This window comes from Apis cerana, linkage group LG10 (genome assembly GCF_029169275.1).
Source record: "Apis cerana isolate GH-2021 linkage group LG10, AcerK_1.0, whole genome shotgun sequence".
In the NCBI taxonomy this organism is placed as follows: domain Eukaryota; kingdom Metazoa; phylum Arthropoda; class Insecta; order Hymenoptera; family Apidae; genus Apis; species Apis cerana.
In genome coordinates this window covers 3,056,389-3,081,119 of record NC_083861.1, presented here as the reverse complement: position 1 = coordinate 3,081,119, position 24,731 = coordinate 3,056,389, and the positions used below count along the sequence as shown (strand labels likewise).

The window sequence follows — 24,731 nt, the reverse complement described above, 5'->3', positions numbered from 1 at the left end:
TGGAGCATCTTTATGCAAATAATCGATACTTATTATTACTTATAAACTTTTCAAGTAACAAAACGTTGAGGTGTGTCACAGAAGAAAAATTGCAAAATAAAATATCTTTGCGTGATATAACGTTGAATGAAGGTAACCAGTTTCCAATCAAGAAAGTTCTTTATCCTCAAGAATCGCGGATAACGTGTAAAAATCCTCTTAAATCTTCCGCCACGATTCCCATTTCGCAATTCCTTCGTATCATCCCATTAGAATTCTCGCGACGCATCAAATAGCAAATGGAAGGCTGTCAGTCGAAGGCAAGCTAAATTTTCACCGGATACTATGGAGAGAAAGAGGAGGAGAGAATCGTGCGAGAATCGACATCTCGCGAAACGGAAACAATTCCTAGGTCGCGAGACAACACCTCCTTGGAAGGAAGATTGCGAGTGGAACGAGGACAGGGCGAAGACTGGGTGCATCATCTACGTCACGATCGCTGCCAATGGGATCTAGGATCCAACGATGCTATTGAGGATTTGCATCTCTCGCCTTCCGCGGCGAATGCGGGGAGGAAGCGTTCGTGAGCCGGTGCGACGAGAGAACGATGGGAAATCCGGTTGGGAGCATATAGGTATGCTCTCGCGGGTGGCCGGGTGCGACGGAGACCGTGACAGTGTATAGGTGGGACGATAGTGGCGGGCAGAACAAGGACAGGTAGCGCACGTAGAAAGAAGAAGAGAGGCAACGAGAGAAACGGAGCATGGTCGATGTGTCTAGCCTAGCCCGGTTGGCTGGCTGGCTGGCTGGCTGGTTGGTTGGCTGGTTCGGGTGGCTGGATGAACCAGGGACCGTCTAGGTTGCGTCTGCCCCGCACAAACTCGGTATTATCTATACGTCTAGACACCCCTGCGCCACCGAGAGAAGACCATAGCGGTTTGGCGCTCCGCTTGTAATTTACAGCGCGCCCCGCCGTGTCTCTACATCTACGATCCCGCAAATTTCTCTTCCCGGTCGTGTCTCTTCCTCCTCCTCTTCGCCTTCTACTCCTCCCCTTCTTCCTTCCTCCTCCACCTTCCTTCACCTGACTCTTTTCATACCTCTCCTCCCTTGACCCTTGTCCAATATCAACGTGCATCCAGATATATGCGTCTCCCGTGGCAAACGTTGCCTCGTCGATAATTATCCGCCCTCGTTCGATGCAAAATATCGAGATCGTACGAATGTAGTGGGATCCCGCGACACGGATCGACCGGCCTTGCAACACGTTGAAGAAACGACTAGTAAGAACGGAATCGATTGACAGTTGAAATGGAAAAACGGTATAAAAGCCGCAGAGAGAGAGAGAGAGAGCGTGGTGTGCGGTCGATGGACATCGTGGGGAATCACCGCGGGAATTCCTCTCTCGCCCCTGTCGATGAAGCTCGCGTGCGCGACGCCGCCACTTCAGATATCACTGGTGTACGAGCGATCGAGGGGATCACGGACCACGTGAAAAGGGAAGCAGCCGTCAATTGGTATACACGGTGTACACACGGGCCGCGCGTGAAGAGAGTGCGAATATTGGTATCGCGATAACGAACGGGGAACCCCTCGCGTGTCCGAAAGTACGAGCCACCCCAGCCGTGCACGTTATCCTCGAACACGCGTGCGTTATATCGGCGATCTCTCGGTGATTAATGCCAGCTGTTAGTACCAGGAGGCTCCAGTCAATTGAATCTCACCGTTCGACCGCGTATAAGCCTCGCTTCTAGTTGCCTTTATCCGTTCGTTGTAACATCACCGACAATGTTAGGCGTCTTGAAAGCACTCATTTTTATTCTTGTTCTCAATCTTGAATCTGACTTAGTGTTATTTATAAGATGAGAACAGTTAATGAATTTTTTGAGTGTATTTGTTCTCCGTTTTCCATTATTCTTATGTATTTTAAAAAATAATAAAAATGAACTTTCAATTTCGTTTTATGCATCCTATAACTTGTTTTCTTCGAAACAATGTGATTTCTGTGTTAAGATTTTTTTTTTCAAAGTTATGACAGTTACATTTCGTTTAAAAATGATTGATTACGATGATACATTTCGATTGGTAAATATGTTAATACGGACTATGTATCCTATATAACTATTGAATTTCATATTCTTGCCATTTTCGATCTTTTATCTCGTATAAGATATCTTCGTATTATTTAAGCCATCAATTTTCTCGAACAACATTCTCGAGGAAAAGAGAATTTACATGTACTCGAATTCCAACGTTGACACGTAAATAATAGATCCCATGGAATCGCCTTACCATGTTTGGGGAAGAAGAAACGAGAAGCTTCCATTGGTTGTCCATTTTCAAAACTCTAGGTACGGAAAGAATAAAGTTTCCCTGGTGGACCTTGGATACGATAAAATCCTGGCAGGTGCGTAGCACGTTAAACTTTCGAGTTTCGAGGACGCAATTTTCCCAAGGGAATCAGTCCTCGCTAATGCAAGAGTGGTTATAGAAGGAGAAAGAGGGAGATGGAAACAGGGGTATAAAGGGGGACGATGTAAAGGGAAAGAGAGGGAACTCTGTGCGGGCGGTAACTGGCGACGAGGAGTTTGAGGGTTGAACGAGCTGACGCTTTAAGCGATGTAAGTTACAGAAACTACGCTTCCGACCAGTCTCGGGCGCAGATTAGTCGTAATCTCGGCGCATTGCACTCTGCAGCCGTTTCCAACCACCCTTTCACCCCCCGTTAGCTCGAGACCTCACAACTACAAAGCTTTCCAAACCGTTACCTCCTCGCCGAACCAAGACGAACGTGTTAGACGCATCTAAATTCACGTATACCAGAGGCTGCATCGTTTCCATCGTTGCGACACACATACGCGCGCACGCGCACGCCACATATGCACACAGACATTGTATATATTTGTCGTCGTATCGCCGCTTTGATTATTTCCTGGAGGCTTAAACCAGCTACGTCTACGTATGGGTCCAGGTTACAACTCGCGGCGAAGATTAAACACTTCTTGGTTTATGACCTCATAGCCGGTCCTTAGACTCGGTTTACTCGGTGGCTCAACAAGATTTTCCGCGATAGCTACCGCTTCCTTTTATACGCCTGTTACTGAAAATCGATAGTCCTAGGTAATCATGGCTTGATACTCGGTAATATCGTCTCGGTGATGTAATAGTATAGTTAAATCAGCGATAGTTCTTTTCGAGGTGATTAGTTTTTACACAAAATATGTCCATCTTGGCGAAAATAGGATAAGAAACTATGGTAACTAGTATAATATTGAACAAACTAAAGGTTTACGTGGATTCTATCTGCAAATGGTTTCGATAGTTTGTTTGCTTCTTTCGTTAAAATAGTTTTCTTATATTTTCACAAGTGTATAAAAAAATGAAAGGTGATTTACAAGATAAAAAAGAAATTACAAAGACCGAGAAAACTATTAACATTAAAAATCCAGTGATTTTCGATAGTATTTGGTAGTGACATTCTTTTTTGTAAAAAGAACAATTAATTTGTTTGTTTAGTTTGTTTAATATTTGATCAATATTCAACAATATGTAAATTTCAGCAAGGAAGTTATATTACGAGAAAAATTGTTTCGACGCAATTGGTCCAGAAAGTACGAACATTTGATGGGTGGATTTTTTAAGAAGGTACCAGTATCGAATAGAAACGTGCGATGCAGTATCCATGATGTGCACCATACGAATTTTAATGTGTTCCGATGTCACTGACCGTAGGTGTTGATCGAAGAATGCAGAAAGAAGGGATTTCCGGCGGACACTTTCGAACACAAACCGCCGGAAGATGCGATTAAGCGTTCACCGATTCTTCTGAAACCATCGCCATCCATTCCCAGAACGACATCCGGTATGATAGGCTTACGATCATCTCATCCGGAATACAATCTTGAGTTTACAGGTCGTTGGTATATTTCGCCAAAACATACGATTGAACCATCCATGAAACCTGGCGAATTTCGCATAGTACAACAAAAATTCATTTTTCTCGGTTAAATAAACAAACATTTGAGTACAATATGGAATATATATTTTGTACACAAAACATTGTATACCATAAGAAATGTATCGAAAAATAAATTGTCCTGATCTTGTGTAGCACAAGTATTACGGCATAAAAATACACATAATTCTTAATTTCCAAGATAGCATATCTTTATAAAAACACGCTAAATGGCTTTGTACAGAATATTAAATCCTAAAAAAATAGGATTTAATTTATTTTATTTTCACTATATTTATTTACATTCCGAACCATTTCTGTTTAAGAGTCGGTGGCAATTTTTCCGTCAAAGACATGGGATTCACTTCGACTGCCACTAATTCTTCGTCATTCAACCAGTCTAAGTATACAAGATGCTGCAAAAAATAAAACAATAATAATTATTTCCAAATTAGAATTACATAATTAATATAATTAAAATTACCTTATATTTTTTGAGAACTTGAAAAACTTGTTGAGATTGCCAACTTATAAAGGAATTGCTATCTTCATTAAGATCACCGTTTTCACGTTTTAGAATTTTTGTTTCTCTTTCCGAAAATTCGTTTAATTTGTCAATTATATAAACGGTTGAGTCATCATGCATTATTATGATATTTTCGTTGCGTGGATCAAAAATTATATTCGTTATGGGGAAAGGTCGAGCTAACCATTGTTTAGGAAGTCGACTTTGTAAATTATTTGAAAATTTGGTGTATTGTTTTTGCAAAATATTATACTCAACGATCTAAAATTAAATATAAAAAAATAATTCTTTATATAATATATATTTCATAATATTTTATAGTTTTTAATTTAATTTTTTTTTTAATTTTAATATTAAAAGAAAATTATAATTTATTCTTTTATGAAAAACAGGAATATGTAAATGTAAGTCAAAGAAAAATTATATGTTTTTTATAGCCGATCTAAATATATAATTAGTATATCATTTTATAATACTACATTTTATAATATATTGTATAAACAAAATCTTAATATTTCAAAGAAAATAAAGAAAATTAATAAAAATTAGTTTATATTAAGAAAATAAATATAAATTATATAAATAATATAAAATATAAATAAAATGTATAATTATATATAAAAATTATATATTTTAATAAATATAATTATTATAATATATAATATATTTTCTTAATATTAAGAAAAATTCTTGTTATATAATATATAAAATTAATTTTCTTTTTGCTTACCTTATGATCAGAATATACAATAACTAAATTTAATGTATCTTTCTGAATAGCCATAGCAGTTGACGGGCAACTATATTTTGGCAATAACCATGCTTCAGATGTATCATTACTTACAGTTTCACTAATATTATACACAGCAATTCTACCATGATAATCAGCACAAACAAGATATTTACTATCAGGAGAAAAACATATAAGTCCAACATTTATAATGGATTCCTTGTTTGTATAAAAAGAACCAAGATGCCTTAAATGTTTTTTTTCTACTTTATATAGTGTCACAATATTCTTTTTCCCATCATTATTTACTGTTACAAATAATTTTCCATTTGGACTAAATAACATTTTTTGTATTCTATTCGCAGAAATATCTGTATCATTTCTTAATAATTGTGCATCTCCCTCTATTACATCAAAGTTAAAGACTCTAACATGACTGTCAGTTGAATAAACAATTGTTTTAGAATCCTTATTAATAGCACAAGAAATAATGTTTTCGTCTTTTTTTGTTTTTAATTGTAGTAATTTTATAGGTTCTTCTTCTAATTGATATAGCATACCAGGACGTATTGATTCTGAAGATACTTTAGTAGATGAACCAAGTCTCCATAATTCAAGAAAATTTGGATACCTTAATAAAATGCATCTAGATTTTCTACAAACAGTAGCGCATGGAATTTGAAGTAATGGTGGATATTTAACTAAAACTTTTGGTGGATAACTAGATTGAGCTAAATATCCATCTACACCAGCTGAATATAATTTTCCATCTGCTTCTACTAAAGCTCTTACATCATGAGTATGTAGTCTTCTCTCAATTCCTTTTACCCATTGTGGTCTACCACTAGATTTCATAGTTATTTTACAGAAACTTCGTACTACAGGATCAACACCAGCACAATATACAATATTCATATCATGAGACAAAGTGACAGCTAATATATCAGCTGTATGACTCTCATGAGATTCAATTAAAGTACCCATGTGTGGATCCCAAAATGATAAACAGCCACGTGAATCTCCAGAAATTATGATGTTATCATCTGTAACTTCTAAACACCAGATAATAGTTTCTTTTTTTGCTTCTTTTCTGGAAGTTGTCATTTTATGAATTGCATGACCAGATATAGCATTCCAAACTCTAATTGTATCAGTTGATCCTGTGTAGATCATTTCTCCAGTATTATCCCATTTAATACAAAGAATTCTTCCCTTCTGTTTATCAAATATTCTCTCATATATTAATGCATCACAAGTAACAGTAAATGTATTAATATATCCATCTTCTGTACCAACAGCTAAACATGTATTTTTATGATTAACATCCATACACCAAGCTGCACCTCCAGTTACTGCAACTTCACTTTTAATAGATAATGTTGTTAAATTATATTCTGCTACCATGCCATGAAGACCAGTTGAAAACAACCGTGGACCTATCCAAAGAATGCTTTCTACAGAGTTTTCTGTATGACCAGGTATTGTACATTCCACAAAAGGTGCGTTTCCAACATTCCAAACTTCAATCGAATTATCACTTCTATAAAAATTTAATATAAACATTATTATAATTATCTCTGAAATTTAAATAAAAATATACTTTTAAAAACTAACCTTGCAAGTGTTAACCTTTTTGTTTTAGATTCATACGACAAACAAGTAGCAGATCGGGGTTCAAGATTATAAAACCTAATATTATGTATTTTACAACTTGACATGATATTTTTGTTATTTTATAATCATTTACATTAATATTATTAAATTAATTATACAAATTAGACTAAACACTAGAAAACATAACCACAATAGTCACACACGTGGATTTTGGAAAAGTGTCTTTTTACGTTATTATGTTGGTACTTATAATTTTTTTCCACATTTGTAATACATACTATTTTCATTAATTTTTAATGCAATTAAAATTTTTAATAAAAATATATCTATATATATGATATGAAATCTTATAATTGAATATTATTATTTTATAAAAATTATATTTTAAAACTTTGTTGTTTTTTTCTTCATTATAAAAGTAGATTATACTAATTTATTACATTTTATATAATAAATAATATTAAAATTATTTATTATTTTATAGAAAATAAATTTAAAATAATTATGTAATGAAAAATTAAGTATTTTTAAACTAAAATCTAAAAATTAATAATATCTTACGATATCATTAATCTTTAGATATCTAAACAATTAGATAATATCATTGAAAAGATGATCATTTTTCAGAATCAAAAAATACATTTACATTTACAAATACATTTTTCTAAGAAATTGATATATTAGATTAGATATATATGCGTGTGAATATATATATATATATATATACATATATATATATATATATATATACATATATGAATACATATTATAAAAATGCATATCTTGTTTAACAATAAACAGCATAGTGAAAAACGTATTACGCAAGCGCAAATTGTATTAAATCGTCGCTTTCCAATAGCCAACCTACTTCATATCAGTTGCTCGTACGAGATGCAGTCAAAAGTTGATAAGTGGGGAGTGTGACATTTTTGTAACATTGTAGATATAACTGCATGTATAACTCGTACTGCATAAATTAACAAAATTGACAACATAATCTAGTTAAATTATTCATCACATTAAACAGTTGCTCCGTTTAACGACGTCTTAAACGTTTTCTAAAAGAGGTAAATAAATTCATCTCATATTCGGCGCACGAATGTGATTATCGATTGAAATAATTTCCAGAAAGTGCGCATGAGTCATCAGATTGACGTGTACAAGCAGTAGTTTGTTTCTCGAATTAATATTATGTATATAATAAAAAACTTTTATGATATTGTTGCAAAAATGTTTTTCATAATTAAAAAGTATGTTAAACTTCAACGTTTTTTTGCACTAATTGCTTACATGAAAAAAAAACGTTGAAGTACGTCTTTATTGCTACTGTGTTTCGTAATGTTGTGTTTATGTGCTTTGCTGACAAAACAAAATCATTTTATACATCTCAATTTATATTAAAATATAAAAAGCAATAATTATTCATTTCTAAACAAGATTCATAAAATTCTTTGATTTTTGCAATATTTAACTTCTACTTTTTTTTTAATCGTAATATTTATCAAAAGGCATGCTATGTATATTTTTATAATGAAAAATATATTTTAATACTGAATTATAATCATCAATGTAAAATTGTATGTAGACGTAAATATAATAATAATTATTAGTTGGTGTTTCTAATGTTATTTTCAGCTGACTTTAATACTTTAAAAAAGTTAATAAAGGTTAATTGTGCTCATATTTATAGTATTTAAATGCATGATATGGATATTAATTACTATATATAAATGTTTTATTAGAATTGTTGAAAAAGTAATAAGTTATAATAAGTTCAAAAAACATTATGTATATTATATTATTTACATATTATTTAAAGATATAATATTTATAGATATAATAATAATATTTATATTTATAAATATGAGCAATTTATATTTTGTAATATTTGAATTCATTTCAGCATATTATAAAATTATCTATATTTGACATATTGTCTATAATTCATTAATCTGAGACAAAAATAATTGTTTTAAATTTAAAAAAAATTTTATAATAAATTTTATAATAATTTTTAACAGTAATATAAAGTTTAATAACTATTATTTTAAAATTATTTATATTATTTATAAACTATAATTATTTTTTTGTATTACAATTTTATATATATATATATGTACATATATATGATATGGTAATTTTAAAACTATTACTTTTACTTTTTGTTTATTAATTTAATTTTTTATTACTATTTATCTTTATGAATGAGCATGTTTATTTGAAAGTATTCATCTAATATTAATGTTTTTGTTTTAAATAATAATAAAATTGTTTTTTAATAGACTTTATTAATTGTTTTTTAATAACTTTGAAAATAACTTGAATATATTGAAATGTTATAAATGTTTTTAGTAACTTAAATATCATTTCATTTTAAGGTTGGTACATTCGTGCGCTGATGTTCCATTGATGTTCTATTGCAACAATATCTTATGATAATAATAGATTCTTTTTCAGTTAAAACAAAAACCAAAAGATGGCAACTTGGCAGAATACACCTGGTGCAGATTTTTATGCAGGGCAACAAGGTTCTGATCTTTTTTCTAAGTTATACACATTTTTTATTATAATATATTATATTTCTAACATGCAACATAATATTTAGCAACTGCAAACATACCACGTTGTTTGTTTGAAGTGGCAATCATCATTCAAAAATTACCTATTAAATTATCACTTGATACTTTTATTACTTATGATCATTTAAAAAAAAATAACAATATTTGATCATATGTATAACAAGTCAATGAATCTATGTTTAGGATTATGAATGTATTAAAAATATTATATAAATTATTTAAAAAAAAATTATAAATTAAAGTGATGTTAATGTATATAAAGAAAAATATGCACCAATATTTAGAGGCTGTTAATAAAGCACAAAATTTTGTGAAAAATGATGCTTAACTTAGATGAAGATTCTATTACATTTAATATTCTATGTTTTTAAAATTTGATTACAGGTTATCCTCAACAAAATCCTGCATATCCACATCAAGAAGGATTTAATCCTGGATATCCACTTCCTTACGGAGCAAATCCACCACCACCACCAGGTCAATATAATATCTTTGTTTTTTTTTTCTAATATTTTTTATTTATAATTTTGTTATTGTTTTGTTTTATTTATAAGTTTGTTTATAATGATATTATATGATATTTTTTTTTATTTTCAGGTCCTGGTTTTATCCCTCCAGGTGCACCTCCTTACGGACAAGTTCCACCACCTGGCTTAATATTTGGTACAACACCACAAGCAGGCATGTATGGATCAAATTATGCAGAGGATCCTATGCAATCTGATGATATCAAAGGATTTGAATTCAATGAAAAATCCATTAGAAATGGATTCATCAGGTATTATTATTAAAAATATATGTTCTATATATTTATATATATATTCATTTTAATTTTTACCTTTTTTTAGGAAAGTATATAGTATATTGATGTGTCAACTTTTGATCACAGTAGGAATGATTGCATTGTTCCTTTATCATGCTCCAACTAATAAATTTGTAATGACGCATCCAGAGCTATTTTGGATATGTTTTGTTTCAACTATTGTTTTGATTATATGTATGGCTTGTTGTTCCAGTGTGAGACGAAAAGCTCCTATGAATTTCGTATTTTTGTTTTTATTTACAATAGCAGAAGGTTTTTTATTAGCTACTGCTGCTTCTACATTCAAATCTGAAGAGGTAATTATATATATATTATTATAACAGATATATATGCATAATACGTTAATGTTTTTTAATTTATATTTTTTATTAAATAAAAATGAAATATTTTTTTATATTTACAGGTACTATTGGCTGCTGGAATTACTTCAGTTGTTTGTCTTGGATTAACATTATTCGCATTTCAAACAAAATTTGATTTCACTGGTCTTAATAGCATTCTCTTTGTTGCATTACTAATTTTTGTAGTGTTTGGAATATTTGCAATGATATGGCATGGAAAAATTATGACACTTGTATATGCATCGATTGGAGCTTTACTTTTCTCTATTTATTTAATTTATGATACACAAGTGATGATCGGTGGTAAACATAAGTATTCCATTTCTCCAGAAGAATATATTTTTGCAGCATTAAATCTTTATATAGATATTATCAATATTTTTCTTTATATTTTAACAATTATTGGTTCTTCGCGAAATTAAATACTATAAAATATATTTTCTTTGTTGCCGAATTAATGTTTAATGCAAAATGCTTTCATTCATCATTGTTCTATTTTGACTCTCTTTTATTTGTATATAGAGAGTACATTACAAAAACAATGAAAGATAAAAAAGTAGCAGAAAGGCAATAATTTCTATGGGATAATAGCTTTTACACAATTTTCAAAATATAAATAATACAGAGAAAAATTATATTATTTTAAAGTTGAATATCTAGTCTTGTAAGACAAATAATTCCTATTAAAAAATCTATTTAAAAAAATAAGCCAATTGTTATATAATTAAGAATATAAATAGGCTTATAAAAAACCTAAACACAATTTATATATTTATTCATGATTTTCAATTCATCTTTTTTATTAAAAGAAAGTATTATTTTCGTTTTCATTAAACTTACTTAAACAAATATATTTTATTTTGTAAAAAACGGTTTATTATTATTATTTAAGAATATGAATTCCGAATATTCAATAAATAATTGATTTAATTGTTGCAATATATAATATGAAATACATTTTGATGATATTAATGTCTGTACGTTAGATATAGTTATAACACTTAAATATAATTCTAAATTATCCTAATAATGTATACATGTATTTATTCATTATATGTGTTAGAAAATAGATATTATATTATTTGAACATATTTGCATAATAAAATAAAAATTTCAAAGTATTAAATAGTATTACTATTTTTTTTTTATTATACAACTTCGTTTTACTTTTGATATTGCAATGATTTGGCTGTGATATGTAAACATATAAATATATAGTATTATAATATAACAATAATGTAAGTAATAATATTACATGTATATATAATTATTATTAATAATTATTTCTTTATGTAATAATATATAATGATAAAGTCACTTTCCTTATTCACTATCTGTTATTATAATTTATATTTATTGCAAAGGGAAATAAAAACATTTATTTCGAAATCGTGAATATTTATATTTGTAGTAAATTAGTCTTACACAAATAGGATAAAAGCTCTTGATTTTTAAGCTTTCAAATTTCAACATAAGATGTAAATAAGCATATATAGTGCATATAATGACCGTATGAAAAAGCATTCAATATTCACTTAAGTTTTTTTAAGATCAAAAGACGTCCACATTCATTCTCACTTTTCTCATTATGGTAACAAATTGCAGCCTCATAACAAACAAATTCCTAGTTGACTTTGTTCGTGGAACAATGCATGGAATTTTACATGGAAAATAAAGCTCCATCAGAAATATATATTGATTTTTTTTTCATTATAAAAGTTATGATAGAGCTTTAATGCTTGGTATACATGCAATAGACACATTTATAAGTACAATCATATATGTGACAAACAGCATTTATAACCCACCCTTTTAAAAAAAATCCAGGTATAATTAAAAAACTTCACTTTCAAATTAGAATTATCTTTTTTGTTTTATATTTTGAATTAAATTTAGATATATTTTTATTAGAAATTTCATCAAATAACTTCAATCGAATTTGAATTAGGCAGTGTTGTGAAGAGTTTAATTATACTATTATGCTTTAAATTATGCTCTAAATCTATCCACAAATCTATTTTGAGTGGCACGAGCTGATATATATTATATTATGCGCCATTAAAATAAATAATATAAGATTAGCAGCACCGATTAGAATTTCTTTCCACCCTTCGGTCAACTGTTACTCTATCAGGAGCATCTTGTGGTTCTTTTCCATGAGTTTTTTCCAATATTGCTTCAGCTAATTCACTAAATGCACGATCAATATTAATATTTGCTTTTGCAGATGTTTCCATAAATCTAATTCCATGCTCTCTTGCTATCTAAAAGAAAATATTAATTTATTACTTTGTGATATTTATAACTTACATATAACTTAAATAAATACTACTTTACCGCCTCTCCTCTTTCTGTGCTAACAACACGTTTGTCTTCCATATCACTTTTGTTTCCCAATATCATTTTTTCCACATCTTCGTTTGCATGCTAAAATGATAATTTTAAAAATGTAAATAATCTATATCATCTATTATATGTAATAAAAAATTTATTACAATACTTACTTCATCAATATTTCTTAACCATTTAACAATATTTTCAAACGTTTTTTCATTAGTAATATCATAAACAAGCATAATACCCATTGCACCTCTGTAATATGAGGTAGTAATAGTATGAAATCTTTCTTGACCAGCTGTATCCCTGAAAATATATACATTAAGGACTGTTTAACAATTTTAATATATCCATAACTTACCATATTTGTAACTTGATTTTCTTTCCTCTTAATTCCACTGTCTTGATTTTAAAATCAATACCTAAGTAACAAAAAGTATATTGTTTATTTATGCAACATACTTCACAGTATATTAATATTTATTTATATAAAACAATCAATTTTGACAACAATGTTGTCAATTATTTTAGAAATATAAATTTTTTTATATATTTAACAAAATAAAAAAATAATTATATTTCAATATTCAATTATTCATTTATTTTCAATTTACAATATCATATTTTTGTCTTAGTAATATAACCTACTATATTGAAAAGAATTTATAAAATAACGGTTTGATTTAAGAAATGTATGAATAATTATTATTCATAACGGTTCTCCTACCTATGGTAGAAATAAATGTTGTAGAAAAAGCATCATCAGAAAATCTAAACAATATACAAGTTTTGCCAACTCCGGAATCACCAATTAGCAATAACTTGAACAACAGATCGTATGTCTTTTTCGCCATTTCACTGTTGCTTTGCGTTAACGAGGCGCCGAAGAAAACAAAAAAGATTCAAATCTGTAGAGCACAATTAACAGTTTTCCAGATAATATTTCAAACATCGAACGCTATGAACGATTATAGGTTTCAAGGTCGGACGAGGGCGCGTCTCGGTGTCTCGTTAACGACGGAAAAACCGGTCACAGGGGCTGACTATTAAAAGACAATTCGACGTCACACAACAGAGCAACACGCAGAAGCATCAGGGTAACTTTGCACTTTGCGTTCGATCATAAGACTGAATAGATCAAATAACATTTACTAATATGACCGCATCTTCATTGTAATTAGCGGTAATCACAAAAGTCTTCAATTGCGAATATTCTATCTACCACGGGAGGTCACCACCACTGCAAAAATAATTTTAAATTATCCAGATAAATAGCGGAATAAATGTATAAAATTATTGCTTATTTTATCGATTTGTATTATTAGCATTTACATACGATTCTATATCATTTCTTTTGTATTATTTTTATATCATTTCTTTGGTTTATTGAAATATTATTAATATTACAAAATGTATATATTGTTTTTTATATTTGAGATACTATAAAATTAATAAAATAATACAGTCATTAACACATTAAAAGTTAATCAATGATAAAGTATATTATTTATAATTAAAATGTTTCACTATATTTTTAAATATTTGTAATATTATATATAGTACATAAATATATAGGTAAAAATTGTAGAGCATAATTTAATACATATTTAAATGAGATTCTAAAGGGTAGTAATAGCACAGACAAATTATAGTATAGATTTCTTATTCAATGTACTTTTTGGTCACGAGAATTTGGAAATCAAATAATTTCTTTATCATTTTTCTATCATACACTACATTATCGATTCAGTATAACAAAAGATTATAACCATAGATCATAAATTATAGAATAATTTAGAGACATATTTATTAACTGATTGCCACGCTGAGGCGGTAATATTCTGAAACTAAATTATTAAAAAAAAATTAAAGATAAAAAAAAATTCTACTTAATCGACAACCAATAAATGAAAGACACTTTTACTAAAAAAGATGTGAAGAAAACTGGCATATATAATTAAATTTAAAAATAAAATTTAAATTAAGAAATTTTTATAAATATCTTTATGAGAAATATCATAACAAAGAAAAATAAAATCACTACATTATTTTATATTAGTAAAAATTACAAACTAAAATAATTGAATCATAAAAGAAGATTATCCTCTAAAGATGGATAAAATAGAATAAGAATTAAGTATTATTGCCACTTTTATAATGCTTTCAAAAAAATATTTTTTTTATAAGATATCTGAAATATCAACCAAAAAAAAAAAGAAAGATACGCCATCTAACATCATTCATTCTAACTATATACACGATATTATCACTCAAAGATATAAAGAAAAAAAATCTTACATCTTATACTTTTAAGGTTTAAAACGAGAATATTATTTATCACATTAAAAAAATTAAAAAATGTTATTTATGAAAAATATAATCGCGGTCGCAGCCAATTAGCTCATATTATTTCTTATAAAATATATAATTGTATCATGGATATATTAGTTATACGATGATATAATTATATATTGTATATTAAATAATATGATTTCCCAGGTCTTACCGCTTGGAAGTTGCTCCGAATTGAAGACCCTCCCACGACATCCCATCCACCCTTCTTTTGCACGAAAATTTATTTATTTACAATTCTCCTTCATATGTTATATATTAGCAAAACGTTCAAACTTTTGATCGTTGTGCAACATGAATACCAAAAGGAGCTGTAAAGAAAATCGACGCGGAAGACTAAACCTAAAAACCTAAAATAAAATTAAGAGACTTTCTATCAATATTTCACATTTCCATCGATATGAAAATGAAAAATGATTGATAGTAAAAAGCTTAAGAAAAAAAAAGAAAAAAAAAATAAACAAAAATAAGCAAAATAAGCAAAATAAGCAAAATAAACAAAAGTAAGCAAAATAATCAAAATAAGCAAAATAAGCTCCCCAAAAAGCACTACACCATTTTAACCCATTTATTTATTTACATTTTATCTACTTTTTAACAATACACTACTTTTTTTTTTTAATATCCTTAGTTGTGCATGCACTTAATTCTAAATACGTTTTCTTGAATCAATTATACAATCTTCAGAAAATGCTTCTGCAAAAAATCCTGAAATAAATTTAAAACAATAACAATAATTAATATTTTACTTATTCTAAAAATTATTTTCGTATTTTCTACCGATATAAATTAATTCAACTTTTGTTTTTAACTTTGCTTATTGAAAGTCTAACAAATTCTCTTCATGTCTACATTAATCATTCACACTGATGATACACAATTTTCAAAAAATTTATGATACGACATAAACCACGTGGCAAGAGGAAAATGCAAATCAAGATATATCAATGATAGCAGTGGACAAAGTCACGTAGCTATCAAATATCAAGTTTTTGCTTATAACGAGGAAGTTAAGGATGGCAGGATGATCATATTGCCTTGAAAAATAGGAAAACTATTGGTTTGGAAAACGAAACAGAGTAGGAAAGGCGAAATTGCCTTTTTAATAAAAAGAAGAACAAAACACAGTTTATAAATCCCATGTTTTTCACAACCTACCCTACCTAATATAAAAATTAGAATATTTATCTGATGATGATGATGAGATGTAATCCATTTCGTTGAAGGGTGAAGAGGATACCTGAAACAGACTATACAACAGAATTAGTGAAACTTAATAACAAAAGTAATTAATTTTCAACAAATGAAGAGATCACACGTTATTTTCTATCTATTTTTTTCCTGTTTATTTTCTTCAATTCATACCTGTAACAAACTCAATTATTGGATTAGTAATAAAAAATAATTTAAAAAGAGGAAAATAAATATTAATTAAAAACAATTCAAATTATCAAAATATTGTTAAGCAATTCATGATTTTAAATCAAAGATATTTATTGATAAGAAAGAAATAAAATTAATTTTTAACAGTATTTTCAATAACAAACGCTCTTAATAAGGGGGTGCTGAAAAGAGAAAAATGACGAAAAGGTAACCAGAAGGATTACCAAAACAATTATCCACTCAATATAAACCCGAACAAACCGTGAGTGGAATTTTCTTTTTATTTCGCAACATTAATATACTAAAATGTCAAAAGAAAACGCGAAGAGTGCTTTATTATACTGCAATTCTTTATTAAGAAAAAAAAGATAAAAAAAAAGATAAAAATTCGCGAAAACATATACGAAATTCTAATAAATTAATTTATGCACTTATTATTTTATTATAGACGCAACACTAAATGCGGAAGATTGCAGCCATAGTCAGAGATGCCGTCGTAAAATCACCCTTTGTACAGCCTTTTTGGCCGTAATAGGTGATTCAGGAACGAGCTGGAACGTACTTCCACAATCCAAGTGGAAGAAATATGGGCAATTTGGACAAATAAACGCAACACTACTATAAAAAACGCGATCATTCATTAACGCAACACTAATTCTTCAAATGAATTTAATTAATAAACAAAATTTAAGGAACGTAATATTATTATTCTATAAATTTAAAAAGCTATATGAATATATCACGATATCATAAATCGATATAATAAGAAAGAATAAAATTTTAAAAGAATCAAATTCAAACATTAAAAGAAAATTAATAAATAAATAAAAAATATATTAATTCATAATGAAAATAATTAAAAGAAATCGCGATATTCTTTTCAACGCAACGCTATAGCAAATGCGATCTTTTCATCGCAACTCTAATTCAACCCGTTACTAATCAATCGCAACACTAATGCAAAACCGCGATTTGCCCATGATGACTGGATAAATGATGGGCCAGCATGCAAATTGGCTAAGACGATACAACATATACTACGTATTACTAAAACGAGCACAATGACAAAGTAGTAACAATGATTTCCCATTCTTTGGATCCATACAAGATCCAAAAGATGAGAAGTCATTCGTTGCAGCCCTCTTCGTGACAGTTTGTCGGGCCTCTTCGGTCTTCCTCCTTCGAGCGCAATGCCCGCTGAAACTTAAATCTAGGCTCGAGATTCACTAATCGCAAATCAAAAAAAAAAAAAAAAAGAGAAAAAAAAGGACTAAATCGCGGAAGCTAAGTGCTCATGGACGACCAACGATCGCAATGAACGTTCTCCGTACATGCGCAGAATCTCGAGCGCAACGTTCGTTTCGAAAACAAATCGCGATCGCGACCGCGAAATTCGAAAAATCGATGAACAAAGCCAGAGAAAAATGGCATTATCGTCCATTCGTCTCAGCTTCGCCCTCGATTTTTCAAATTTTATTTCCTGAAACAGATTGTCACACGAAAACGCGCCTACCCGATCAGAGACTGTGACAACCTGCCCGGCCCTACCTACTTATGATCTAACAGACACACCAGAAGTAACTACCTATCCTACCTAGCTCTATATTTAAAAAATATGGCAAAACAGGCATACCAACACACTCATTCCACGATTCTCACGCATAACACCCGGGCGCAAAAGCCTACACTAGGGAAAACGTCCCGAGACGCCTCCGACACCCGGGCTTGGCACACTGCTCTCACACTCTAACTTTACGTACCATTTTCCTGAAATCGACTGACGATGGCTAACGATCATTGCGTGAAACGTGATCTCAAAAACGCGTGTATCTATATTTTGAATATTTATGAATATGTAATGTTTTCTAAAATATTAGTCACCAGACTAAACGGTATCCTTATTGAATCAAAATTGTACCATTATTATAATTTGAGACTAAAGATTAGTAATCTTGCTATTTATTACTTATTCGCAATATTTAATTGCGAATGTGATTGTAAATTGTAATTGAATAGTGAAAGAAATAGTAATTGAAACGACGCAATTCCACAACCTGACTACACATACACAATGTGGAAAATACGTCGTGCACGATACACTAACACATCGTCAGTCGCTAAAAATTTGTATTAGCTTATGAACTAAAGTCATCATATCCATTGCCTCTCCCTCACTCAAGTAACACCTGGGCACGTGAGTGAGTTCCTGGCAGTGAACATGGAAAGGGTTAAATCTGAAAATCCTCAGCTAAAAACATATTAACATATCCACATTTTGTATCTAACGAGCTAATATTCTTTGATTTTGCATTATAATTTAAATTATCTTATTATATTTCAATCTATTTGTGATTCTACTTTATATTTTACTTTATTAATTGAATAAATTATTGAAATTTTAGCATATTAAATTTTTAAGATTGAATTTAAAGAAGAATTCATTATAATTTAACATAAATATTAATAGAAATACCCTCAGGCGATTCCTTCATCAGAGCACATTTTCAAAACCACAAAAATAATATTCAAAACTTATTGCTCTGATTCTAAAATCTACCTGTCGCGAAATGTCTTCTTGCATAAAATTTAATTCATATTTGTACGGAGAAAATTGAATTTTAAGAAAATTAAAATTATCTATAGATGTTGCAACTCATATATAAAATTATTATATGAAAATCACAATAATTAAATTGATCAAATAACTTGAAATGTCTCAAGAATTTTAAATTTATTCTAGAAATTCAAATTAATTTTTGTATTATACTAATGCAATAATTATTATATGTTTTGGCATTAAAAATTATTAAACATTATTAATCAAAAACGCGAAGCACAAGAAGACTCTAGCCTGAACTAATAAAACACAAAAGAAATAATTGTTACTACTCACGGGTATTATGAATAAATTACCCGCGATCATTGTGCTCGTGCAAAATTCTACGTATACAACTAATCACTCGTGTCGATTCGGATCTTTCATCCTACGACATGATTGAGTGATCGGAGGAACCAAAAAGCATGCGACTCACCATATGATGCGACGAACGCCTTCACTGTGTTGTCGTCCAGAAGTCATCGAGAAGAAGGCTGTCATCAGGTAGAAGGAAGGAAGAAATCTATGACAAAACATCATAATTTAAAACACAGTTTTGAAATAATTGAAATATAATGAACTTATTATATAATGAAATTATATAATGAAACTATTAGGTTTGGAATAATGATATGTATTGAAATTCTAAGTAATTTTTATTTAAAAAAATAAAAATTTTAATAGAAAAAAAGATAATTACCTCTTCGCGTGATGGATGATCACCTTATTCTCTTGAGAAAAGCACTGATTCTACCCTGTACCGGAAACGAATGTTTAAAATAAGAAAAAAATAAAAATAAGAAACTATTAACGCGTTCGTACATATTTTGTAATTCGGCGAATAAACACTGATTCTAATTTCGCGTGTCATTATAACAATTAAATTTAATCAGAGCTATTGTGCTCTAAAAAATATTAAAAATACTATGACGAAACAAACACTGATTCTATTAACCGCATTGCGCGCGGTCACAAATATTTTCTGAAATTAATATTAAATTAATAGGAGTGATGAGGACTAGAAAAAGAAGCAATATCTTTTTGATATTTTTCTTCTTTTTCCTATCGAGCATTTGCTTTGAAAATATTACTTTTCTATTTTAACTGGTTATAAATTATGTATAAAAATATTATCAATTATTTTTGAATATCTGAAATTTAATAAAATGTTCGTTATCAAATTTTAAAATTTATTTTCTTATAATAAACCATAGAAGTTTCTCATAAATTTTTAATTTTTTTCATTTTCTTTTAACTTCTTTTGTAAATGTAATTTTATTACAATTATATACGAATTGCTTAACAACAATCATCAATAATCCAATAAAACAAAATAAAAATTTATACATACGAAATGTAAAATTTTACCACGTCATCAACAAACACATAGTGGCCATATTGGAATTTTTCCCGCCTTCGAAGATCTATCATGATGTTACCAATTAAACCTGTACAAAAAAGAAAATGAAAAAAATTTTTAAATAAATGAATAAAACATATGAAATTAAATTAAAGTATCAAATCAAATAAAAACTCACGTAAGCTATCTTATTAAATTCGATACTTTAATTATATGAATGAATGAAGAACTCAAAATTGATTTTATTGTCAAAGAATTATCAATTCTTATGCTAAAATATTGAATAAATGTATCAATTAAATACAAACGCGCGAATAATAAAAAAAAAAAATTATAAAAAGAATAATATTAAAATATTACGCACTAAATAGAACACACGTCTCGAGAAAATTTAAAACTTCTAATCGCCACGACGAATCAACGAATAATGTCTCTTCGCGTTTCGATGTCGCGCATCGAATAACAACATGGAGAGGGGATACGATCGACAATTCGACAAGCCGAAACATGTTTGAACACAAATCCAATTTCTTGGAAACGATCAAATATCATAAGGAATGTTTCTAGCCTCGAGCAAAATATAAACGATAGACTAAAAAAAGTAAACAATAAACACACACGCGAGACGTTGCACACAATATGTATATTCATTCGGAAAAATATGCGATACTTGAATAATTCGATTTCACGAAATGAATTCGTAACGAAAGCTTCTTTTATTTTAATATGACTAAAATGATAAAAAATGAAGATCAAGAACGTAAAATAAACGTATATAATTGAAATTATATTAAAAGAAACCAATTCAAATTTTGTCTCGAAATATTTCGGTACCAAGACGCTAATGACGCAATAGACGCCAAATGAACAATCGAAAGAAAAGACACAAAAAACACAAAACACTAATTAATTTCGTTTTCACTACACTGAGTGGATTATTTAAAAAACTAATTCACCAATAATTGATAAATTCGGTAATAATAAGAGTAAAATAACTTACTATGTAATCCGAATTTGCGATGATTCGTCCTCTTGTCACGATTTTCAACTGTAGACTGACGCCATGCGCATTACGATGCGCACTATGATGCGCACTGATTCGTCTCGCGTTTCGAATTAAGCGACGTTCTGATTGGCTGGTGCATCACACTTTCTTATTCATTCTAAAATTGCGCGGAAAATTGAAATATCATACAATATATATTAATTGTTGTTGACTGTAAAGACGTAGAAATATAACAAAAGTTATTAATATAATTATTAATTTAAAAAAATAATTAAATTGAATGAAACATTATAATATAAATAAGGATTATAATATAAAGAAGGAATTTAATATATCGATTAATTAAATAATTTTAAATAAAAGTAAAACACAAAAAAGAAATGTAAACAAAAAAACTTAAATAAATTCCTAAAAATTAAAAAAATCGAAAAATTAAAAAACATAACATAACACAACATATTAATAACAAAAATAACTAAATTTAATATAATTAAAATACAAGAGTTCAATTTAACTATAACATAAATAAATTTAAGACATTAAATTAAGAAAATAAAAGAAAGCGATGTAACTTAAAAATCAATAAAACAAGAAAATTTAATATATATATTTATTGAATTGGAAAAATATGTATAAAAAAAAATTTAACATTGTAATACATCACTAATACTGAATAAAACATTAAAAAAGGAAAGAAAATAAAATAAAAATTATTTAATTATTATAAAATAAAAACGGATTAAAAACATAAGAGAAGAATTAATTCTCAAAGTTAAAAAAGATCTAAATCTAAAAATCTAAAACATTAAAAAAGAATTTAAGTCTTAATTAAATTACAAAAAACATATATAAAAAAAAATTTTAATATTGTAAACTCAGTTGTTTTGTTTAAATATTCGTCTTGATTTAAGTAATATTTCTGTTAAATTCTTCTTCTCACTTTAATTAATTTTCTTTTAGATTTTCTTAACACAGAGATTAATTATATTCATCCACTATGTTTAAATTCTTTTCAATATGATTAATTCCCTTATAATAATTAATTCTTATATTATATTTTCTTTTTATGTTTCATTCATATTTATGTATTACAATGCTAAATTCCTTTTCTATATGTTACAACATATAAAAGAGAATTTAATTTTATAATATATAAATGATGAATACATGTACAAACATAAAGAGATATAATATATATAATATTATAGAGAGATATAATAAGATATAATATAATATAAAACTTAACTACCAAAAAGTAAAAAGAATTGAAACATTGAAAAAGAATTTGTTCTCAAAATTAAAAAGAATCTAAAAGAACTAAAACATCAAAAATGAATTTAGAATAAGTATTAATTGAAATGGAAAAAAAGAAGAACATAAATAAAAGAAAACTTAAAATAATAACTAACTAACTAAATAACTAACTATAAATATAACACAAATGCAACACATAAAAGAAGAATTTAACATTGTAAACTTGATAAATTTAATTGTCTTTGTATTGTCTTGATTTAGATCATATTTGTGTTAAACTCTTTCTTTATTATGTTCCTTTTTTTTGTGTTATTGTTTAATTAATTTTTATATTATATTTCTTTTATAATTTATTCATTATTTATGTATGATAATGTTAAATTTCTTTTCTATATGTTGCAACATATAAAAGAGAATTTAATTTTATGATATGTAAATGATGAATACATATACAAATATAAAAAGAGAATATAACATATTATTAAAATATGGAAAAGAATTAAAATATTGGAAAAGAAGTTGTTCTCAAAATTAAAAAGAATCTAAAAGAATTAAAACAACAAAAAAGAATTTAGAATAAGTATTAATTGAAATGGAAAAAATGAAGAACATAAATAAGAGGAAATTTAAAATAATAACTAACAAAATCTAACATAAATATAACATATAAAAGAAGAATTTAAAATTGTAAATTTAATAAATTTAATTATTTTTGTATTATCTTGATTTAGATCATATTTGTGTTAAACTCTTTCTTTATTATGTTTCTTTTTTTTGTGTTATTGTTTAATTAATTTTCATATTATATCTCTTTTATAATTTATTCATTATTTATGTATTATAATGTTAAATTCCTTTTCTATATGTTGCAAAATATAAAAGAGAATTTAATTTTATGATATGTAAATGATGAATACATATACAAATATAAAAAGAGAATATAACATATTATTAAAATATGGAAAAGAATTAAAATATTGGAAAAGAAGTTGTTCTCAAAATTAAAAAGAATTTAAAAGAACTAAAACAACAAAAAAGAATTTAGAATAAGTATTAATTGAAATGGAAAAAATGAAGAACATAAATAAGAGGAAATTTAAAATAATAACTAACAAAATCTAACATAAATGTAACATATGAAAGAAGAATTTAACATTGTAAATTTGACAAATTTAATTGTTTTTGTATTATCTTGATTTAGATCATATTTGTGTTAAACTCTTTCTTTATTATGTTCCTTTTTTTTGTGTTACTGTTTAATTAATTTTCATATTATATTCTTTTATAATTTATTCATTACTTATATATTATAAGGTTAAATTCCTTTTCTATATGTTGCAACATATATAAAAGAGAATTTAATTTTATGATATGTAAATGATGAATACATATACAAATATAAAAAGAGAATATAACATATTAATTATTTAAATATGGAAAAGAATTGAAATATTGGAAAAGAAGTTGTTCTCAAAATTAAAAAGAATCTAAAAGAACTAAAACAACAAAAAGAATTTAGAATAAGTATTAATTGAAATGGAAAAAATGAAGAACATAAATAAGAGGAAATTTAAAATAATAACTAACAAAATCTAACATAAATGTAACATATGAAAGAAGAATTTAACATTGTAAATTTGACAAATTTAATTGTTTTTATATTATCTTGATTTAGATCATATTTGTGTTAAACTCTTTCTTTATTATGTTTCTTTTTTTGTGTTATTGTTTAATTAATTTTCATATTATCACTCTTTTATAATTTATTCATTATTTATGTATTATAATGTTAAATTCCTTTTCTATATGTTGCAAAATATAAAAGAGAATTTAATTTTATGATATGTAAATGATGAATACATATACAAATATAAAAAGAGAATATAACATATTATT

The 24,731-nt window shown here is 27.8% G+C and overlaps 4 protein-coding genes and 1 long non-coding RNA gene across 9 annotated transcripts; 2 read left to right on the top strand and 3 right to left on the bottom strand.

The window, feature by feature from the left end:
* Positions 1 to 2,609: 2,609 nt before the first annotated feature.
* On the top strand, positions 2,610 to 4,116 carry LOC107998295 (uncharacterized). Its single transcript, XM_028666950.2, has 3 exons — positions 2,610 to 3,447; positions 3,540 to 3,624; positions 3,712 to 4,116. The coding sequence occupies exons 1-3, from the start codon at positions 3,359 to 3,361 to the stop codon at positions 3,985 to 3,987; spliced, it is 450 nt and encodes a 149-aa protein (XP_028522751.1). The 5' UTR covers positions 2,610 to 3,358; the 3' UTR covers positions 3,988 to 4,116.
* Positions 3,999 to 6,945, bottom strand: LOC107998294 (U3 small nucleolar RNA-associated protein 4 homolog). Its single transcript, XM_017057490.3, has 4 exons — positions 6,805 to 6,945; positions 5,191 to 6,730; positions 4,419 to 4,721; positions 3,999 to 4,350 (listed from the first exon to the last, which is right to left on the bottom strand). Exons 1-4 carry the CDS (start codon positions 6,906 to 6,908, stop codon positions 4,234 to 4,236), a joined length of 2,064 nt encoding a protein of 687 aa, XP_016912979.1. The 5' UTR covers positions 6,909 to 6,945; the 3' UTR covers positions 3,999 to 4,233.
* Positions 6,946 to 7,211: 266 nt separating this feature from the next.
* Positions 7,212 to 11,673, top strand: LOC107998291 (protein lifeguard 1). Of its 4 annotated transcripts, none has more exons than XM_062080756.1 (6): positions 7,212 to 7,871; positions 9,262 to 9,332; positions 9,768 to 9,860; positions 9,981 to 10,161; positions 10,232 to 10,502; positions 10,610 to 11,673. In XM_062080756.1, the coding sequence occupies exons 2-6, from the start codon at positions 9,281 to 9,283 to the stop codon at positions 10,967 to 10,969; spliced, it is 957 nt and encodes a 318-aa protein (XP_061936740.1). In that variant the 5' UTR covers positions 7,212 to 7,871; positions 9,262 to 9,280; the 3' UTR covers positions 10,970 to 11,673. The 4 variants fall into 4 exon arrangements, with proteins under 4 accessions (XP_061936740.1, XP_061936741.1, XP_061936743.1 ...); XM_062080757.1 differs by having other exon boundaries at positions 7,614 to 7,871; positions 9,250 to 9,332; XM_062080758.1 differs by lacking the exon at positions 7,212 to 7,871 and adding an exon at positions 7,935 to 8,054.
* A 251-nt stretch (positions 11,674 to 11,924) lies between these two features.
* On the bottom strand, positions 11,925 to 14,656 carry LOC107998293 (ras-related protein Rab-10). Its single transcript, XM_017057489.3, has 6 exons — positions 14,221 to 14,656; positions 13,612 to 14,124; positions 13,246 to 13,306; positions 13,052 to 13,190; positions 12,885 to 12,974; positions 11,925 to 12,811 (listed from the first exon to the last, which is right to left on the bottom strand). The coding sequence occupies exons 2-6, from the start codon at positions 13,736 to 13,738 to the stop codon at positions 12,626 to 12,628; spliced, it is 603 nt and encodes a 200-aa protein (XP_016912978.1). The 5' UTR covers positions 13,739 to 14,124; positions 14,221 to 14,656; the 3' UTR covers positions 11,925 to 12,625.
* A 1,125-nt stretch (positions 14,657 to 15,781) lies between these two features.
* LOC133666823 (uncharacterized) lies at positions 15,782 to 22,016 on the bottom strand. 2 transcript variants are annotated; one of them, XR_009831521.1, is made up of 4 exons: positions 21,576 to 22,016; positions 20,567 to 20,663; positions 16,400 to 16,486; positions 15,782 to 15,944 (listed from the first exon to the last, which is right to left on the bottom strand). It is a non-coding gene; the product is annotated as an uncharacterized LOC133666823 (long non-coding RNA). The 2 variants fall into 2 exon arrangements; XR_009831522.1 differs by lacking the exons at positions 15,782 to 15,944; positions 16,400 to 16,486 and adding exons at positions 19,588 to 19,738; positions 19,916 to 20,197.
* Between the last annotated feature and the right edge of the window lie 2,715 nt (positions 22,017 to 24,731).

What these genes read in the sequence shown, in the direction of transcription:
- LOC107998295 (XM_028666950.2), top strand. Translation starts at nt 3,359, where the DNA reads ATGAAAGGTGATTTACAAGATAAAAAAGAAATTACAAAGACCGAGAAA. An exon ending in GTGATTTTCGATAGTATTTG is followed by an intron (nt 3,448 to 3,539) that starts GTAGTGACATTC and finishes TGTAAATTTCAG; the next exon opens with CAAGGAAGTTATATTACGAG. An exon ending in TGGGTGGATTTTTTAAGAAG is followed by an intron (nt 3,625 to 3,711) that starts GTACCAGTATCG and finishes CACTGACCGTAG; the next exon opens with GTGTTGATCGAAGAATGCAG.
- LOC107998294 (XM_017057490.3), bottom strand. Translation starts at nt 6,908, where the DNA reads ATGTCAAGTTGTAAAATACATAATATTAGGTTTTATAATCTTGAACCC. An exon ending in AAAAGGTTAACACTTGCAAG is followed by an intron (nt 6,731 to 6,804) that starts GTTAGTTTTTAA and finishes AAATTTTTATAG; the next exon opens with AAGTGATAATTCGATTGAAG. An exon ending in AAGTTCTCAAAAAATATAAG is followed by an intron (nt 4,351 to 4,418) that starts GTAATTTTAATT and finishes TATTTTTTGCAG; the next exon opens with CATCTTGTATACTTAGACTG.
- LOC107998291 (XM_062080756.1), top strand. Translation starts at nt 9,281, where the DNA reads ATGGCAACTTGGCAGAATACACCTGGTGCAGATTTTTATGCAGGGCAA. An exon ending in TTTTTATGCAGGGCAACAAG is followed by an intron (nt 9,333 to 9,767) that starts GTTCTGATCTTT and finishes ATTTGATTACAG; the next exon opens with GTTATCCTCAACAAAATCCT. An exon ending in CTACATTCAAATCTGAAGAG is followed by an intron (nt 10,503 to 10,609) that starts GTAATTATATAT and finishes TTATATTTACAG; the next exon opens with GTACTATTGGCTGCTGGAAT.
- LOC107998293 (XM_017057489.3), bottom strand. Translation starts at nt 13,738, where the DNA reads ATGGCGAAAAAGACATACGATCTGTTGTTCAAGTTATTGCTAATTGGT. An exon ending in GGTTAAGAAATATTGATGAA is followed by an intron (nt 12,975 to 13,051) that starts GTAAGTATTGTA and finishes TTATCATTTTAG; the next exon opens with CATGCAAACGAAGATGTGGA. An exon ending in GCACAGAAAGAGGAGAGGCG is followed by an intron (nt 12,812 to 12,884) that starts GTAAAGTAGTAT and finishes ATTTTCTTTTAG; the next exon opens with ATAGCAAGAGAGCATGGAAT.